At 39.4% G+C, this 20,531-nt stretch overlaps 1 protein-coding gene across 2 annotated transcripts in view; it reads left to right on the top strand.

Annotated features, from left to right (window-relative positions):
• The window catches only part of CNOT1 (CCR4-NOT transcription complex subunit 1), a 54,127-nt gene that overhangs the window by 2,201 nt on the left and 31,395 nt on the right, over positions 1-20,531 (top strand). For both annotated transcript variants that reach the window (XM_079316539.1, XM_079316538.1), the window contains exons 2-16: positions 3,338-3,614; positions 7,337-7,444; positions 8,131-8,229; positions 8,727-8,795; positions 8,890-8,944; positions 9,313-9,516; positions 10,874-11,042; positions 12,230-12,356; positions 12,648-12,758; positions 13,893-14,063; positions 14,598-14,725; positions 15,675-15,915; positions 17,334-17,453; positions 18,496-18,618; positions 18,851-19,002. In XM_079316539.1, the coding sequence (XP_079172665.1) occupies positions 3,513-3,614; positions 7,337-7,444; positions 8,131-8,229; positions 8,727-8,795; positions 8,890-8,944; positions 9,313-9,516; positions 10,874-11,042; positions 12,230-12,356; positions 12,648-12,758; positions 13,893-14,063; positions 14,598-14,725; positions 15,675-15,915; positions 17,334-17,453; positions 18,496-18,618; positions 18,851-19,002 (1,979 nt within the window). In that variant the 5' untranslated portion in view covers positions 3,338-3,512. The remainder of the gene's footprint in view (positions 1-3,337; positions 3,615-7,336; positions 7,445-8,130; positions 8,230-8,726; positions 8,796-8,889; positions 8,945-9,312; positions 9,517-10,873; positions 11,043-12,229; positions 12,357-12,647; positions 12,759-13,892; positions 14,064-14,597; positions 14,726-15,674; positions 15,916-17,333; positions 17,454-18,495; positions 18,619-18,850; positions 19,003-20,531) is intronic.

The following is a 20,531-nucleotide window of genomic DNA, read 5'->3' as shown; positions in this document are numbered from 1 at the left end:
TGTTTTATGTGCTGTTTTGTGGCAGGAGTTTAGAACCTGATCAGCAAACAGACTGGTGTTTGTGTCACTTGATCTATTTTATCCTCCACATGCAGCATGTGTGCCCTGAAATCATACAACTCTTGAAATCCAGTGGGAGTAATTACTTCTGCAAAATTCTGAAAAAAAGTTCCAAAGTTAGCTTAAAGTAATTTTGAAATTAGTTTCTTTGTGTTTCTGAATTTGTGGAAGGCTTCAGGTTTGTCAACTTCAGCATCAGGACTTAGTTTTACTCTCTAATGATTTCTGGTTAATAGGGAGTGTCTTTGGTCACACCTGATGGGTGGTTTCATATTGGCCTTCTCTATTTTGTGATTTTTGGATTCTTGCCTGAAATTTCATTGCATTTACATTTAGTCCAACAGAATTCTACTCTTGAAAAAAGATCTACTGAAATAGATGCCAGATGTTTTTTGCTGATGGGGTGTTGTTTTCCTTAGGAAGTGTCGGGGTGTGTAGTGCTGTAGAATTTTGTAAATATTTTTCATCTTTTTAAAATAGGTTGTGTTGTGCAATATAAAATAGTAATATTGTAAGAGCTCCTGAGTCTGATGTTGGGTATGGTCTTAATCCATTACTGTATCATAGGATCTGTGACTGAAAGTATTTAATTTTGGAGGTAATCTGATTTTTTTTTTTTTTATAAACTCCTATATCTGAGGCCTGACTTGTCTGAACCTGGCAGGTTTACCCCAGGAACTGAAAGCTTTCTGAATTGTTGAGGCCAGTGTAGGGAGATTCATTCCCACTAAGGATATATGGATCTAAAAATAAAATCTGCTTCACATAGCATTCATAGCTTTCTTAATCAGTACTGTAGTAATTGAATTTTAGCCTTGCTCTGAATGGCCAAAGAGGCACCTGTGCAGTTCTGCTTTGCAGGCAAGGCTCCCTTGGTTACTCTGTACTCTCCTGAGTTAGGTTGCATCATTTGAACCTCTGAAGTGCTGTTAATGTTGTGTCCGTGGGAGCTGTCAGGGTTTGCTGTGTCAGGATACACACGTTGCAAACCATATGTTTAGAACATAAATAGGAAGCTGTTTCCTCAGCTATTGTGTTCCTTCCTTGAGTCTCCGTGTTTGCTCAGGCTCTTCCTTGAGAGGCTTCCCTGAAAAGAAAAATCCCATTTTGCCTCCAGCTTGGATTGTCCAGTGGCACTGCCAGGTTTTGCAGTTGGAAGGTGGCAAAGCTTGTTCTGCTTCCCTGCAATCAAAGCATTCCCTGCTTTTTTGGGAGGCAACAGAGATGCTAATAGGAGGGTGGGATGGTCAGTTTTCTTGCTCTGCAGGGAGTTATATGGCAGCAGGGAGACTTGAGCCCAGCTTGAGAATTTCTGAACTAAAACCCCTGAGTTTTAGGTGGAGTAGGTGTGATTGCTGTGCTGTTTGTATTGGTATGAGGCAAAATGCCCCCAAAAATGTGTTTTTTCTTCCTGGGGACCCGAAAGGCAAACTCTGAAATTCTGTTATTGCCTTAAAAATTGGTCAAGTTGAAGTTTTGTGTTATGTCCTCTAGGCAGTTGAAACAGCCTTTGAGTTCTCCAGGCTGGTTGTTGTAGTCTGGTGCTCTGATGGGACTGAATTCCCTGTGCTGAGGTCTGGGTGCTTGATTTTTAACAAATGCTTTTCAGAAGCTTTATATTGGTGATGTATGTTAAACACTGCCAGTAAGATTGTCTTGGAAGGCGTGTGTACTTGCCAAACCCAGTGGCCTTTTCTAGGTTATTCCAAAAGGTGAATTTAAAGGTTATCTAAAAAAAAAATTAAAAATCAGGTACTGTACTACTGAGAAATCTTTTTAAAATTTTGTGCCAGTCCTTCCTTCTAGGTGTTCCACAGTCAGTGGCCTTTTAAACCTTATATATAAAGGTAATGAATTCTAGTTTGTCAGATGTACTAAAAAGAAATTGAAGTTTTTTGTAATTCTTTTCATTGCAGTTTTAGACATACCCTGAAGTTCTTTCAGAGACTAACTGCCTTGTCATTGAAGAATGCTTTCAGTATTACTACTTGAAAATTTTTTCTTCGTGAGATGTAGGTTTTATTGCATAAGAAGGATTGTGCATACCTTCACTGAGTAGTCAGGGTTTTCTGTGGCTTAAGGAAAGTCTGCAAGTTGATTTGACTTTTCTTACACATAATTTACCCATATATTTGTGTAATATAATAAACTTTTTCAAAGAGCAGAAAGGTCTTCATTGCCTCTGATAAGCATTTTTTTCTCCTGATGTTTTGAAGACGTTAAATAAGTTATGGTTCCAAGTGTAAGCAAGTGAAGACCTTTGTATGAAGGGAAATGAGAAGAGTTCTATTTGCACCCAGCACAGCCTGTTCATCTTCCTGTGTGCTGCTGCTGTTGGGTGCTGGCAGGAGGAGCCTGGCACACCAAGCTGTGCTGCTGCAGGAATGCTCCCTGGACGGGCTTGTCCCCAGTTCCGCATGCCAGGCAAACACATCACCCGAGCCATCCATTTCCATCGTGAGGCAGGAATCCTGTGCTGGTGCGCTTTGCCATGGAGCCAAGACAACAAAGCAATAGTTTTTGTTCTGAAAAAGGGATCTTCAGACTCTTGGCATCAAGCCCAGTGACCTTTGTGTTTCAATCAGGTAGAGCTTCCAAGCAGTGATTCTGTCCAGCTTGATTCTACCTCTGAAAATGCATAGTGCTGCTTCTCGGAGCAGCTTGAGGCTTCGTTCAAGGCTCCCCACACTGTTGGATATGCAGGACTTGCTTTGGGATGCAATTTTGTCACACTGGCAATCTGTAATTTAACAGATGAGATGTCAAGTGCCAAGTTTTGTGTTGTCATAGAAATTTTTTAAGCTGGCAAGCTCTGCTGTTGTAGCTCACTGGAAAGCTGTTTCAGTATAAGCCAAATGTTAAGGTTAGTTTATTGCAGTTCTTTGTGTGTTGCGCATTCACAATTGCTTGTTTTGGTGTACAGGGTTGAGGCAATACTGCCTGGATGTGCTGAGGCAAAATATAGCAGAGATGGTAAAAGTGTGGTTTTTATATTAATTTATGATTGATGCTTTGAAGGATTCTGACCTCTTATTGTTGCTGTGTGGTGTCTGATTCATTATTCATCTCATTTTCTTCTTTCTCATGGTGATGAAAATCATTATTCTGACTGTTTGCTGGCTCCTTCAGACTGCAAAATGCAGAAACAAAAGTGGTCAGGTAGTGTAAAAATAACTGAGCTTGTGTTGTGAAAACTTAATACTACTTTGTTTTTCTTGTGAGCATAGTTATGTGATGTTGCTGCAAAACTTAAATCTAATTTAATATTGTTTTCCAGGTGCCATGTTTCAGAACAGACAAAGACAACTGAGAAAGAAGAGCTGAAGCAAATAACACAGAAACAGATACAGGCTCATTGGGGGAAAAAAAATTGACCTGTCTCTGAGGTGACTAAAGGGGAATAATGGTGATTTTGCGCCGGGCTCGGCCGCCTGCTTCCGCCCCAACCAGCAATGAATCTTGACTCGCTCTCGCTGGCCTTGTCTCAAATCAGCTACCTGGTGGACAATTTAACCAAGAAAAACTACCGAGCCAGCCAGCAGGAAATACAGCACGTGAGTAAAGTGATATGGTGCTACAAAATAAATTCTGAAAAGACATCTGGAGTTTCTCTTCTTGTTTGTATTTGTATTCTGTAGTGCTCTTGTGTATGTTACTGTTTGCTGTTTTCTGTGGCGTTGGGAATTGCAGGGTGTGTCTGGTACTCTTGCTGCTTCATCTGCCAAGTTGTGGAATACAGCTCAGAGCTGAGACTGGTATTAACTTTGTAGCTGAATATCAGGATTAACTGCTGCTCCTCAGGTGGTATGAAAAGCTTTCCTACCTTCTCCAGGTTAAATCTTTCCACTTTTGGGCATTCAATAGAGCAGTGATTGGGGAGGGGAGGAAAGCTTATACCTTCAGTGTTCAAAGTTGTTGCACTGAAAGCCTGAGTATGTTGTAATTTACCTCTGTATGCTCTCTCCTCCCTTGATGGAAGTTTTTTTTTCCTCTTTTCATTCAGTGACTCATGGCTTGGTTGTGAAGCCAAGCTGACTGTCTTGGCCCTGGGTTTTCAGGAGGCAGGCAGAGTAACTGCGTGTTGAGACCCAAATATCTGTGATCTGGGCAAGAATTCTATTTTAACTGACCTTTTTAAAAATAGCTCTGACTTGCAGGGTGGACTGAAAAGCATTATCTGCAGAGGAGTGCTTAGGAGGAAGTGAATGCTACTGAGCTAGTTTTAGAAACTGGTTTAGTTCAGTTCCCAGCAGAGAGCTGAGCCACTTAATGTTGAGTTTTTTTCCTGCAGCAGTGCAATCCTGCAGCGATTTGAATCAGATTAGAAGGCCAGAGGGCTTAAGCAGTGAGTTTCTGTTACATTTGATGTCTTTAAAAGTGCATTCATTGCTTATCTCAAGGTGAGACAAGAGTGATTTCAGCAGTATTGGCTTCTTTAAATGTAAGATGGAATAGGTCTCTTGTAACTATTGTAACTTTCTCATGTTTTTGCAAGTTCAGGGGCTCATTTGGGATCTTGCTATCCTTTTGATCACTGTTAGTTTCAACAGATGATTTTTGCAGCAAGGTATGACTTGATTTGGGAGAAGATATGGTCGATCTGCTATTCACATAGCTCTCTAAGACAGGGACAAATTGTTCCTTACCCTTCAGCAGACCTCTTAGCCTCACTGTGGTGAGAGGGGTGGGAGACTGGGACCTGATTTGTGGAAATGTCTGGATTGTATTTGTTTATAAAGCATATCTAGAATTTCAAGGCTAAATTCCTAAAATCTTAATTCTTTGTAATCTTTGTTTTTCCTGGTTTTATTTTCCTGTTGTTGCTTTACTTTTGTGGTTGTTGATACAATGTTTCTTTAGTTTAAGAGAATATATGTGCTGTAACTCTGTCTCATGGTACACTGCTTGGGGTAAATTTTTGGCATGATTCACCCAACTTTACAAAGTTTACATCTAAGCATGTAGAATTGTGGAAATTCATACTTGGAGTTGTTCCTGTCTCAACTGACCAAAATGACACTTATCTTTAGATATATCACTCAAGTATAACACTGGCAAAGCTTGAGGAACTAATTTAAATGTTTTATCAATAGTCATTTAATATAGCTAATGCTTAAAAAATAGAGTATATGTTTAGAAATCTCAGAAATATTTTATGCATTTGTCAGACACAAATTCTAAACCATGGTTTCCTCTGAAGTGAGTTTTTTGTGGTCTCCTTCCTGTAAAGTGTTAAGGAGAGACTGCATAGTTGGAGGGAAGGGGCTTTCTGGATGAGTTTATCTAGGAAAGTGAAACTTTTTGAATCTAGAAAAACAGAGTTATTTTTTGTCTAATCCTGTTTTTGCTCAAACATGTTACCTGATAAATCCAAGTACGTATGGCTCAAGATTTATCCTGAGTCACAGAGTGGTTGAGGTTGGAAGGGACCTGTGGAGATCATCTGGTCCAACCTCTTGGTCACCCACTTAGAGTGGGTTGCCCAGGAATATGGGCAGTTTTTGGGTGCCAACAAGGATAGATACTCCACAGCCTTTCTGGGCAGCCCCTATCAGTGTTTGGTCACCTCTGTAGAAAAAAAAATTGTATTTTAGATCTGATTTTATGACTGGATACACTATCATGTAGATGTGTAGCAAGGCTGCCAATACAAGGGGTTTTTTCAGCTCTTTCTTTAGGAAAACTGGCAATCCTCATTCCCCATTTCCTGGAAGAGGTTTTTTGTGAATGTAGTTAGAGTTGTAATATGATACACTGCACTTTCAGCCATCTCTTGCCTTCTTTCCTGTAAGCTAAATTTTCAAATTATTGTCCTTTGGAAGATATCTCAGTGCAAGGAAGCAATCTACTTCTGATGCAGGCTAGTTGTGTGGATGGCTTCAGTACCTACAGTTTTCTTTGGCATCTGTTTACTTTGGTGAATTCACCTTGGTCACAGCACCAGGCAGCTCCTTAGGAAATTGATCCAGCTTTATGTCAGTCTTGTTACCACATCCAAATCTTTGTATTTGATTGGGATTGCCTGAACAAACTGCTTGTTTTCTGAAGCCTGAGCGAGGTGGTAGAATTTGCTGTCAGTTCAGGTTTGCTGCCTTTTGCACCAATCTGAGCATCTTTGTGATCCTGGGGTATGACAGCCTTCAAAGGCCCAGCTGTTGCCACAACTGGGCTGTTTGCTCTGGACTGACATACCACAGGCATGTATATTTATAGCCTCTGGTCAAGAAGCAGAGCTAGATTTGACTTGGAAGTTTCTTTCCAGCAGAACAAAACTTGGCAGCCACTGGAATCAGCAGACTCTGAGGGAAGGGGAAGCATAGTGTCAGATAACAGTAGAAAAATTGAGATAAAAACAGTCAAACATCAGAGCCCAAGCAGACAGAGCCTAAAGCAACCTTGTTTGTCTCTTTGCACAAAGAAACTACTGGCAAACAAGGACGTTCATGTTGGGTGAAGCAATGGGCTTGGTGGAGGCAGTCAGAGCAGGAGCAGAGCTGCTGGTTTGTGCTGGCATATTTGTATCTCTCCTACGGCTAGAAAAGGGGAAACAGTGGGAAAAATGTTGCTAGTAGATTGGATTTGTTATTAGCTGCTACTATTTGGCCAAAGAGGCAAGCTGCTGTCGATTGGCTTCACATTTCTGACAGTATGGATTCTATTAAAAACAAGTAATGCTGTCTGCTTGGTTGGATTGTAAAGAAAGAAGCAAGTTCTGAAACAGTCTTGAGCTATTTCAGACAACAAGCTGATGAGCTGGCCTGTAGCCAAGAGTTAAACTTAGGACAAATGGTTGGGGATGCAAACAAAAATGTTATATTGTTAAGATTTAGTAATGAGTGAAATAGGCCAGCAAATGCAGATCATCCATTGCACAGGTGCTGTCCCAAGGCTGTGTTCTTGCAGAGTTAGGCACTGCAGCTCTGGGGAAAAGTGGGGCCATGGACTGTGTGGATACTGAGCTGCTTTGTTGGCAGAATCCTGAGGGTGACTTGAAAACCCTTTTTTACTTAGCTTTGTAAGAATACCACCCCTGAAATCCATGGCTTCTCTGTCAGTGACATAGGTCTAGGTTGTCTTTGTTTATAGTCCTTATTTGCAGATACAGTTAACAATGTGGTTTCTAGGTTACTGATTAAAAGGCACATTTATAGCAGTTTTGTTGAAACTGTAGTTTACTTAACTACTAGCAGTACTGCTGTATCCAAGGTACTAGATCCAGATCTTGTTCTGTTAATGACTGTTTGGTACCAAGCTGTTTTTTAATACTTTTTTCCAGATTGTGAATAGGCACGGTCCCGAGGCAGACAGGCATTTACTACGCTGTCTATTCTCGCACGTGGATTTCAGTGGCGATGGTAAAAGCAGTGGCAAAGATTTTCATCAGGTACGGTTTGCACCAACACATTTGCTTATTAGTTTTGATTTTTAAAAATCTGTGGTGGGATTTCATCCAGATCAAGCACAAAGGCAGGTTAGAAGCAGTAGCTTTAAAGAAACTTCTTTTCTGGTTATATGGCCTTTCAACCGCAAGCACTTTTTGCCAATCCTCAAATCAGAAGATAATTGTTGATCTCTGACTTACAGTCTTCTGATCTGGAAAAAAAAAAAGGTTGCATCAGTATAAATGCTCCTTTTAAACCACATGCAGTGCTCTAATTTGAAGCCTTTCTGTGTACTTTAAGAATTTGTCTGAATCCAATAACTGACATTTCTGGTGCTGACTGTGTCTGTTGGCAGGTGTGTTTTCATCCTTAAGCAATTCTGCTGTAGACTTTTTAGCTCCTTACCATGAATCAAGTACTCTTGGGCTGTCTATTGCAATGTGTGAGGGTGTTTACAGAAAGTAAAACATTTCACATATGATGGAGAATGTTTCATCACTTTGTCAGTCTTAAAAGCAAAGCAAAGCTGAAGAAAGCTTGAATGAAAAGAAGCTAGTTGGTGCTAGAGAGAATTTGGGCACTTACAGAAATACTTTATCTTTTAATTTTTCTGTACACATTGCACAGTAGTTTATTTCATTGTCCTGTTACGAAACTGTGAGTCTTCAAGTTATGTTGTTCTTTTCAGACTCAATTTCTGATCCAGGAGTGTGCGTCGCTGATTACAAAACCAAACTTTATCTCGACGCTGTCGTACGCCATTGACAATCCCTTGCACTATCAGAAGGTTTGTATGCTTCTTGAATGGGATCCCCATGTCAGAAACTGCACTGAATTGATCAACTGGTTTTCCCTTGTGTACCCTTGTAGTAAAATTTTCAAAAACTGAGCTTGCCTGATTGACAGGGTTTTTTTTTTTGTTGAACTGAGTAAGTTAGTCAGTCACTCAGAATGACTGCAAACTTAATTTTAATACTTTATCTGATATTGGTACTTCATGGCTTGTTTATGGCACCAGAACAAAAACAAATCAGCAGTGCTTCTGTTCCTTTCAGTATGAATGCCACAATAGTGGTTTAATAGTGGGATATATGGAAGAAGCTTTTAGATAAGATGTAGCCAAAAGTAGTTGGAAAGAGGTTTAGCCATAAAAGCTTTGTGTTAACCCGCAGCAGAACAGTTACTAATATTCAAAGCTTGCAAATAGGCTCTAGATAGTCTGACACATTGCAAATGAGATTAATCCCAAAATATCTTTCATGTTATTCTTCTTACCTGTTTCAGAGTCTAAAGCCTTCACCCCATTTATTTGCCCAATTGAGTAAAGTCATCAAATTAAGTAAAGTTCAAGAGGTAGGTGGATGCTTATTTCAAACAATTTTTTTTTTTCTTTAGCTAGTTAGAAAGGATGAGGTCTCCTTACTATAATGCTTGTTTTTATTTGTAGGTGATCTTTGGTCTGGCTTTACTGAACTCTTTCAGCTCAGATCTGCGAGGTTTTGGTAAGTTTTCTAAAGTACTGCAGCAGGGACAGCCTTTTTCAGCAATGTGCTTGGTAGATGGGTGCCTGCCTGACCCCAGCTTGCAATTAGTGGTGCCATTGGGAGGGGCAATAGATAAGTCATCTTGTGTGAAGTTGAAGGACCATTTCATTAATGACTTGCTTGACAATGAATCAAGCTGGGGTATTATGATATCTTAACTTGTTGTCCATTAATATTTGAGTTCTGAGGTTCGAGATTTCTATTTAAATCTGAGCTGTTGTGGCTTGTGGTAAACAAACTCAAATAAAAAATGGTAGCTAGCTAAATGAATCTCATAATAAAACTGAATCCCAGATTTTGACTCTGACTTCTTCTGTTTCCAAAAGCTGCCCAGTTTATCAAACAGAAACTCCCGGATCTTTTGCGCTCTTACATTGACGCGGACGTCAGTGGAAATCAAGAAGGTGGCTTCCAAGATATTGCAATAGAGGTCCTGCACCTTCTCCTCTCCCATCTCCTCTTTGGGCAGAAGGGAGCATTTGGGGTAGGACAGGAGCAGATTGACGCTTTCCTCAAAACATTACGTAGAGGTAAGTGGTGCTGTTCAGGAAGCCTGACCAGATGCAGACTTTGAGATTTTCATGACTTGCTGTCAGTGCAGAGTGCTGAAGTGATGGGGAGCTTGCTGTGTTAGAACTTGGTAAATTTTCACGGTTCTAAACTGACAGAAAAGTGCCACTGATCTGCTATTGGGTCCTAATGTACAGTTTTGCTTTGAATGAGGAGTAATGTGGTCTCATGTTCTTGTAAAGTTTTGATAAATAAACATTGAGTAATGGATGTGCAAGTCTGTGGTGCTTTTTATGGCATGATATTTGTGGATTTAACTAAAGCAGCTTAGTGCACTGTAGTTGACAACCCCCTTACAGAGTACAGAACATAAATTGCCATTTCAAATAGATGCATTTTAAGCATTATTTTATTATATTAGATGCAGATCCACAAGGAAACACTAGGACAGTGAGGGAGGAGCTTCTGACTTAAACTCTGGTTCATTTCCTGAAAGCTATGATTGTAGTCTGATCCTTTCCAAAACCAGTATTTGCTGTAAATTTATTGCACTAGGGAGGATTTAGACTCAAGATGATAATTGAACTTAACCCACTCCTTGGTTCTGCACAGATGTAGAGGAAGCTACCATTTATACAAGAGCAAAATACTCATTCTAATTTTTTAAATATGAGTTTCTAGTTCATATGTATTTTAATAAAGATGAGTGCATTAGCTTGTGTAATTCCTGGCATTTTGCTTTGGGTTGTTGGGAACTCTTCTCTGAATGGCTGTGGAGGGTGTGATGTTAGATGTCAACGGTGCTGTCTCAGGAAGGCCCACCCTCAAGGTGTCTTTGCTGCTCTCCTCTGTGAGCAGAACTCTGATCCACAGATCTGAGCCTCTCATAACTCATCTCTCTTAAACTTTGCCTCCCAGGAAGGAAAAATTGAGTATTTACTCTTTCTATTCCCAAGTGCCCTGCTTAGTTTTGCTATATTTCGTATACACAGTAACAGATCCTTTGTTTCCTAATATTTCCTGAGTTGAAGGAGTGGCTTTTACTGGACTGCTGTATTGTTTCCTGCTCTGAGCTTTTTTTGGATGACTGCTGTTAGTGACAGTCTAGTTCTGAGCTTACACCAGCACAGCTGCTGGCATTTTGGGCAGCTGCAGAGCTGCAGTGAACCTGCACTAACCTAGTTTAGTCTACATTCTTTAGGAATATCCCAGTGCCAGTAGATAACTGAGAATGGGATGGAGGGATGCTGCATCAGTGCTCTCAGGATTTCTGCATCAGCAGGCCAACTCTAGCACAGCAGTGAAATAATTTTGAGTAGTCTTTCATATGCAACTGGTGTTCTGGGTGTTTTGACACTTTGTTATTCTTGCCTTTAGATTTTCCCCAGGAGCGTTGCCCCGTGGTGCTTGCACCACTTTTATACCCTGAAAAACGGGACATTCTAATGGACAGGATCCTGCCTGATTCTGGAGGGATAGCCAAAACCATGATGGAGAGTTCTCTGGCAGATTTCATGCAAGAAGTTGGCTATGGCTTTTGTGCAAGGTTTGTAGAAAAATGTAATTTTCAAGCATGTGATTTTGGGTGGTGGTGGTTTTCTTTCTTGTCTCTTGACGTAAAAGGTAAAGATCACTTTAACTACTAAAATAAGTACAATCTTATCAAGTATTATGAGGTCATTTATTTGAACTCTGTATTTTTTTGTTTTTCTGATGTGTGTTATGTGCCTGTGGACAGTGTATAGAATTTTGTCATGGTAAGAAATGCTACGTGAAAAGATCCACATTGCTTGTTAAGGTTTAATAAGAATTTGACTATCACCCTTTTTTTAAGTGAAAATGAAAGAGTCTGGATAAATTCCAGCTAAATCCCACTAGAGTGTTGGAAGAACTTTGCTCTTGCAAAACTTAGCCCTCAGAATGAAGCTAACCTGCTTTTTTTAAGAAGAATAAGGTAGAATTAAATAACTTATATGTCAAGAGAAAGACTGTTGATTAATTTAGGGAGGTGATGAAACTTCCAAAGTATTCACATGAGTTTCTGTTTAAACCAAGAGGTAAAAACACCATGTGTTGGAAGCTACTGAATTATTTCCTTTTTAACACATGCCTGTTAATAAAACAGTTTATGTACTCATGCTATATAAATCTTCCTGGCCTAGTTTTGAAGTCTTCCCAAAAAGAAAAAAACTTGCAAAAAAAGCCTTCAGTTCTGAAGCTGAAATTCAGGCATTTGCTCTTTGTTTTCTCTCTTGGGAGGTTTTTTGCTGGTGCCCTCTGTTCAGGGATGCCATTGGTTTGTATCAGATTGAGGGGAATTCACAATTTACCTTTGAATAGTGCATGTCAGTGTTTTGAAATGTGCATTCTCAAAGCCTTTGTTTCGCTTTTAGGTAGCAGAAAACTTGAGTCTTTGAAGCTCTGTATCACAGGTCAATAGGGAAGTGCTTTTAACCAAGAAGAGGGCTAAACCTACCCTGTGCTTTTGCTTTGACACAGCATAGTCTGTGAAACATCTGTGACATCCCTGTCACTTCAGTACACCTGGCTTTGAACTGGAAATACACTGTGGCACAGTGTATTTCATGGAAATACTTGCATAGATTGTCCTCTGAATTTTTCTTCTTGATTGTCCTGGAATTTTGTTATGCTGGATCATTTGACTAACTTGACTGAAGTCTTACAAGTGAACTCTGCTTTCCTGTAAGATCCCTCTGTTTTGTTACATCTTAGTGTGGAAGAATGTCGCAACATAATCATGCAGTTTGGTGTTCGGGAGGTCACGGCTGCCCAGGTTGCCAGGGTTTTGGGGATGATGGCTCGAACTCATTCAGGATTGACAGATGGAATTCCACTACAAGTGAGTTTCCTGGTGTGCTGGGGGTTATATTTCAACAGCAGTAGGAATTAAAATGCTGGCCTCTGGGAATTTAACATTAGCTTGTTATTATTCAATACTTCTAACAATTTTGCTGGAAATGTGTGTAATACTTTCATGAATTAAATATTCCTAAAATGTTATACCGATGTCATTACTAGTCTGAACTTCTGTTTATGCCTTTCTAGTGCAGGTTGTTCTGTAGCCAGTGGATGTTGAGACTGCTTTTTTTTTTTTTCACAAGTGTATGATTCAGTGTATTTTGACTTGCAGTCTATTTCGGCTCCTGGCAGTGGGATTTGGAGTGATGGCAAAGATAAGAGTGATGGAAGCCAAGCCCATACCTGGAATGTGGAGGTCTTGATTGATGTTCTTAAAGAGCTGGTAGGTCTTATGAGCATCTTTGTTTTTTATGTGGATGAAGCAGGGCATATCTCAGTATGACAAACCTTTTTAAGCTCCCCAACAGCCTGAATAGCTTTGAATCTCTCTAATGTAACTGTACTTAAATGCAGGAGGTTTTTTTCCCTCATGAACAAGAAAATTTTGATTAATTCTGGGAAATGGAAGCTACTTGGTTGCAGTTTGAGATTCATTTTTCAGTGCTCCCATGTATTCTAGCATATGTTCTCTTGAGGGTTTTTGTGTTTCAGTGTATTTCTGACAGTGGAAAGTTTTGTGCATCAGGCACCTGGTTTTGGAAAACTTGTTGCTGTAGGCATTAGTGATGAAAATAAAAGTATTGTTTTAGCTACTCGTTCCAAAGTTCTTCTTTGTTGCTTCTTAGGTATGATAACACTAAAGATAAGATAAGAGCTTTTCCACCACTTTATAAGCAGCACTTTTTGTAAATTACCTCAGTTAAACATGAGTACCATTTCCTTTGCATGCCTTATATGGGATTTGGTTTTTTTTTTGTATCTTCCCTCTAATATATGCAGAAGTCACTGTTTTGTTCTTCTAAACCTTGGGCCATAAAATACCTTTGTATCTGGTGCTCACCTGTCTCTGAAATGTGTGGTTTGTGTTCCGTAATGGCCACAGTTCCCACAAGCTCCATCATAAATATTGTTTTACGCTGTTCTAGAAATATACTGGGTGCTTTACAAGATCTTAGAGTTTACCTTTTGCAAAAGGAGGAGCAAGTTGTGCTTGCCAGCAGATCAGACTCTTCTGCCTTTATCAGAGGGTGTGGAAGCCTAGGAAAAGGAATAAGTATGCTAAGAGAGGAGCTATATGTTTGGTAGTTTTTAAAGAATTATTAATTAAATGTTTGGAGGGAGAGACAGCTACTGTAGTGATGGGGAAGTGCAATTTCACAGAGTGGTTTAAAACATTTAACTTGCATTGAATTCTCACAACTATATAAATACATCTCTTTTTAAAACAAAACTCTTGCTTTCAAAAAAGTTAGGTGGATGTTAAGCTGGGTACAATACTGATGAAGAGGGATTCTTTCAAGGTGGTACTGAAGATGGTAATGTGCAAGGCTCACAACCCTTGTTTGTCTGGTTGCAGAACCCTACCCTGGACTTCAAAGTAGTAACGTATGAATTGGACCATCCAGGATTTCAGATTCGTGATAGCAAGGGCCTGCATATTGTAGTTTTTGGCATCCAGAGAGGGCTGGGCATGGAGGTTTTTCCAGTCAATGCCATATACAGACCTTGGAAGCATGCAGAGGGCCAGGTATGTTTACCACCATTTTTACTCTATCTGTAGAATATTTTTAAAGTTCCTGAATTTATTGAATGATAAATGGAGATTAGTACTGTGAATGTTTAGGTAATCCTCACTTGGGACCTTGGCCTGTAAGGCATAAGCTTCAGGTGTGTTGAAGAAGTACAGTGTGTGATTGACTGCATTGTTTGGGACATAGTCACTTACTGTGAACTGTGACCCTGCTTTTGGCCCCAGCAGAGTTCTGTGTGTAGTGCAGCTGAGCATAGAACTGCTGTTGAATGGCAGTGCTCTGGGGTGCTTACCTGGTTACACAAAAAGGCCACTGCTTCATGCAAACTGCTACTCTCAACATGTCTATACACATCATTCTCAAATTCTAGAAGTGTGAGGTTCAATCTTGCATAAAACAGACAGTGAAGCTTGGCTCATCCCTGCTGCTTAATTGATTTGTATCATTCTCAAAATAGGGCACTTGATAAAGCACAAGAAACCTGAAACTCCCATGTTTAAAATATTTCTGACATTTTTTTTTTATTCCAGCTCTCCTTCATCCAACATTCCCTCATAAACCCCGACATCTTCTGTTTTGCTGACTACCCTTGCCATACTGTTGCCACAGACATCCTGAAAGCACCACCAGAGGATGACAATCGAGAAATTGCTACATGGTAATAAACCTGCTCTCAGCTGCTTTTCATACATAGAGTAAGATTGCTCGTCTGGTCAAAAGTGGCTTTATTTTGATTCAGCCAGATTTAATTTAGCTGTGTGCATACCAGTAGATCAGACATTAGTATTTGTGACATCTTTGATTGGTGAAACTATTCTCAGTATCCTGTATGCACAGTATTCCCATGTACTTCCATAATACCTTGCTTTTGTTGGAGTCTTTGCCTTGTTTGGAGAGTTTCTGCTGATGTGTTTTGTTACATCCTGCAAGCTGAAAGGAGGGCATAAAGGAAGTGATTTAAAACTTTAATCTGTTTTTCCCAGAATGATATTAGAGAAACTTGCTCTACTTGTATGAAAAAAGTCTTAAAATTTAATTTGTAACAGTACATGGCTATTGGTGAGTTATTGCATAAAGCTGACTGATGTGACTTTCTGAGCTGACCTTTGCACCCCTTTTTTTGTATGGCCTTGTAGCTTATTTCATTACAGATACTTGCTTCTTTTTCAATTATACGGCCCAGAATAGGGAATTGGAGGATGAGGAATACAAGTAAATTGTCAATGATCACTTGTAAAGCAGGCAAAACAAGTAGAGTATCTTAACTTTCACAAGTGGGGACTTTGAGGTGTTTTAAAAAGTGTATTCCATTTCTGGAAGTATGTTTCAAGTGACCCAACTCAGGCTGAATTTTTCAACATCAGCTTTTAGTTTTCTCTCTTCCCTAACATAATTAGGAGCTCTTAAGATCTTGAGTTATTTTTTATGGTTTCTTGCAGGCTTACTTGTGCATGATGAGAGGTGCAGTGTAAGGTTGTTTTCAGTGGGTGTTGCTTTATATGTCCTTACAGTTGCTGCCATAAAATAATTGAATCCAGGATCCTGCAAATTTGCTGCTTGGTAACTTTGTGGGGGTTATCTATTTGTTTTTTCTTCTCTTTTGTTAGGAAGAGCCTGGATTTGATTGAATCTCTGTTACGATTGGCAGAAGTGGGGCAGTATGAACAGGTTAAGCAGCTCTTCAGTTTTCCTATCAAGCACTGCCCAGATATGCTGGTATTGGCCTTATTGCAGATCAACACCTCCTGGCACACCTTGCGCCATGAACTCATCTCCACACTCATGCCAATTTTCCTTGGCAACCATCCCAACTCAGCCATCATTTTGCACTATGCATGGCATGGACAGGTAAGTATTTTCACTGTAATTTGTTCCTGTAACTTGAAAGTTTGTTAAATGGGTCGAACAGTTACAATGTTTGTATTGGTTGGTGAACTGGTCAGTTTAAAGCCCAAAAGGTAAATGATCCACAGTTTATGCAAAGTAATAGGATGTCTCTTCCCTTACTTGAAGCAAACTGGTATGATTCACTGGGAAAATACTCCTGGAAAAGTACAGAGACCCAAATTAAGTTTGACTTTTTAAACCTTTGGCTTTAAACAAAGTTGACCATGGTTTTATTTTAAGAAAAAAAAAGTAGAATGCACAACCAAGCAACCCAAAAGAAACCCCCAAAGCCTCGCAACAGCATCACCTACCCCACCCCCTCAGCTATCAACCTCACACATTTAATGTGTAAAAACTTGAAATAGTAAGAGGTGAGAAGGTTTAAACCAAAATATCTCTTTTGTACTTGCCAAATAGATGAAGGCTATTCTAGACATAAAGAAACTACCTGCACTGGAAGTTTTCAGTCTGGATGTTGTCTGAAAACTTAGGACTGGCTGCTGACCTTTTTCAAGGAGAGCTTCCACTTAGAGATATAGTAGCTGTGTATGCAAATCCCATAATTCTAGTGGATGTTTTATTTGGTGTGGCCTTCATCATTGTGTGCACTGGTAGTTAAAGAAGTCATACAAAATTTGAAGCAGAGGAAGTTCTCTGGGATCAGAGAGAATCTGCATTAGTAAACATGTTTCCCTGTTTAGAGTAGAGTTAATGGCAAGAAACTTGACCTCTGAGGTCATGCTATGAATGTTTTATATTTTCCTGATGGAAGTCTTTAAACTGAAGGATGAGGGGTAGAACAGATGTGAAGTGCTTTTTGCACGAGACCTTGAAATGGCAGAAGAGGCAATTTTTTCACTGGTCTCAGATCAAGGCAGTGAATGATGATTGTCATGGAACATGGTGCCATTCCTTAACACTTTTCCTTTGAACAAAACCCTTGCTGCCATAAAAATCTTAATTGTGCTGTATTTTAAAATTGTCCCTGTATGAGCAGAGGTCTAGGTTCTATAGTTTCCTTTTAAGGTGTGGTACAGAATTTTTGATTCAGGACATCATCAGGAATAATATTTTGTAAATATTTGTGTAGTCTATAACCAATTTTCCTGTGATAGAGAGGAATTGGTCCTGGACAGTGGTAGAAGAGTGGTGGGCATATATGTATCTACCATTTTTAGTCAGCTACATCCTATACTTGTCGCTCATGGATAATTTATTTCTAAATAGAAAGAGCTCAAATCAGAAGCTAAGTTCTGAAGCTAAAGTGTAAATATGTTTATATGTTAAGCTTTTTAGTTATGAAGTACCCAGTTGAATGTTCACATATTTGATCCTGTTTTTAGAATCATTAAGTATGATCATAATTTACTTCTCCTCAGGGTCAGTCCCCTTCAATTCGTCAGCTTATCATGCATGCCATGGCAGAATGGTACATGAGAGGGGAGCAGTATGACCAGGCAAAATTGTCACGTATTCTTGATGTGGCGCAAGACTTGAAGGTGAGTTTTGCAAAATACTGCCATTAGTTTTTGTCTGGTGTCTTATGCAGACTTGCTCATCTTTTAACAAAAGCTAAGCTTAACTTAGACTAATTTAGTAGGGATTACATTGTTCAGGCATGTCTGATTTCATTTGTGGCTGCTGTCCCTCATCTTAAAAGAAAACCTACATTCATGTGACTTAAAGTACTCTTCAGCTGAGTTGTGGTATCTGACTACAGATGATTCCAACTTGTGCTGTTGTGAGCCCAAGACATTTTACTTGGTGTTTGCAGTGGGGTTGGTTATCCTGGCTTAGCTGACAAGTACCTTGGGAAGCAGCACAGCAGACCTGCTTTCTGTGTGAATGTAGTGTGAATCCAGGAAGAACTTTTATTTATTGTTCTAACTTTAAATATTATTAAAGTGAGAATGTAGAAAATACCAGATTTTTGTGTGAAGGTGGCACTGTTGAACATAATGGAATGGGGATTTCTTGACAATGCTACTATTTCTTAGATTTTATACATTGACAAAAGACTGGAAGATGTGAGTAACTTCTTTGGGGCCTTTATTGCTTCCTGAAGTTAGATACAAAATAATCAGGGATATGAAAGTGCAAGAGCACCAGCTGCTGCTTAAAGTCAGTTTTGTTGTAGCAGTTGCAGTTTTCAGAGATGACCTCTTGGAGCAGATATATTCCCCAAGTATCTGAAGTGGTTGAGGTCTATTTGGAGGAAAGTGGTAGGTTGTTCTGCTTAACTTTGTAGCAATATCAATTTGGTAGTGCTTGACCATATCACAGAGGAATTTCAAACTGTCAGCACAAGGTCACTTCAAAGAATGTGAAGTCATGATTTCAAATCAAAACTCTTGCTTATTTGTCTCACAAGCGAGCTATAAGTGAAGTTGCTAGTACCAATCTTTGTTGACAAAGAAAGCATGGCAGCATGTCATAATAAGACTTCTTTACTAAAACATGTATGAGAGCTAGAAAGAAACAAAAAAAGAGAAAGGGTATCTGTGTGTCTTCACTAGTAGTCTTCTGATTTTCTTTCTTTAGGCCTTGTCAATGCTGCTAAATGGTACTCCATTTGCCTTTGTTATTGACCTTGCTGCACTTGCCTCTCGACGGGAATACCTCAAACTTGACAAATGGCTCACAGATAAAATTCGGGAGCATGGGGTAAAGCAGGATTTTTCTCTTTATTTTTGCACTCTTGTCAGTGACTGACTTAAGTCACTTTAACAATTTCATTAGTAGCTTTAAAGTTGTTTAAAGTGTCCATAGTCTGATAGTTCAACATTTTCACTGAACTATAGTAGCTTAGTACAATTCTTTCCATGGTGCAATTGCCAAGTTTGAAATTGTGTCTTGGATGTTGTTTGGGAAATTAAGATAATATTTTTTCCCTCAGGAACCTTTCATCCAGGCCTGCATGACTTTCTTAAAGAGAAGATGTCCATCTATCCTGGGTGGCCTTGCTCCAGAGAAGGATCAGCCCAAAAGTGCTCAACTTCCTCCAGAAACCTTGGCGACTATGTTGGCCTGTCTGCAAGCTTGTGCTGGGTAAGAGTTACATTGCTTATGCTGAAAGTGTAATCTGTTTCCAGCTCACTTTCTGGCACATGGTCACAGGTGGTTTGGAATTTCATGTAGAAAATGGGGTTAGTGAGAGTCTATAAGCTAGCAAGGATAGGTGCAGTAGTACATTTAATTTTGCATTGGAAATTCTGTTGTAGGCTAGATCACAAGAGCTTGAGTATTGTCTTTAATCATCAAACAGGTGAGCTTATCTTGGTGATTGGAGGCTGTCTGGTTAGTCAGATAATCAGTTGACAATGACTAAGGTAGATATAGGATTGTAATTCAGACAAATTAATTACATTTGTCCAGGTCAGGGCTATGGAATGGAACAGCAGCTTGGAAAACTATGATTTTATAATGGATTTTGTGATTGTGTTAACCAAATGTTTCTCTGTGGTAACTGCTTTGGCACAAAGGACTCATGCTGTCCTTATGTGTGGGAAAAAAGTGGAGAGTGGTGACTGTAGTGTAATAGAGACTGAAACTACATGTGTAACTTCTGTTGTCTTTGAGAGAGACTCAGAGTAGTCTAAGATGGAAAATACTGAACATCTTTTGCAGATTGAATTGTTTAGCTAAAGCCAAAAGAAAAGGGTGTGGATTTGAGAGATGCTTGGGCCAGGAATAGAATACAGAAGGGCTGATGGACACTGAAGTTGGACAAATCATTCTTCAAAGGCTATGTACACACATAGTAAATGTGACTGAAAATTGTAAAACAAAACATTTGTGGTGTTGTTTCTTAATGCTGTCAGATCAAAGTGGTGTTGAACTGCTGCAATATTTCAGAGGTAATGATAGCCAGTGTAGTGCAGTGTGTGAGCCAGAGTGACTGGAAGCTGGGGATAGGGCCTGAGTGTGTGTTACCTAATGTGAGGTTTATACTGTGGCCTTTGGATTAGCCAGTGTGGTCTTGAAAGAGATAAGAAACATCTTTAGAGGTACCCAGGATGAATCGTGGCTCTCATGTAGATAGTAGGAAATTAGTACCAACATATAGTTGGTCACAATGGGTATTGGAACTGAAAGGAAATTTGAGGTGCTTGTAAAACTTTAGAGAAGGAATTCTCCTGTTTTCTGTTGGAACCTGTGCAACTGACATTCAAATACTGTTTCTAAAATAAAATGGTCTAGCACAGGTTTTAGTCTGAAGAAATAGCTCTTAATTTTCAAGTAAAAGTGCATATTTTGAAACTGTAGTTCACAAATGAACTTACATTCTCTATTTTGTATGCTGCAGTGTTTGTTTCAAAGTTTAATAGTTAGCTGTAGATTTGAATTGCATCTAATGTCATTGTGTTTTGAATTTTAATGTGTTACCGAGTTTTATTTATTCCATTAATTCCAAACGCCACTAGTTCTCTACTGGCACAATTCTCACAGCCTTTGGTTTCTTTTTATAGCTACTTTTATTCCCTTTTATACAAGAATGTGACCTACTTGCAGTCATTTTCCATTAGTTATTCTCTTTGAGCTTTAGAAAGGAAAAGCTTGGATTTCTTTCATGAAGC

The sequence above is a fragment of the Erithacus rubecula genome (assembly GCF_903797595.1).
Source record: "Erithacus rubecula genome assembly, chromosome: 12".
NCBI lineage: Eukaryota > Metazoa > Chordata > Aves > Passeriformes > Muscicapidae > Erithacus > Erithacus rubecula.
This window is presented reverse-complemented; position numbering and strand designations above follow the sequence as displayed.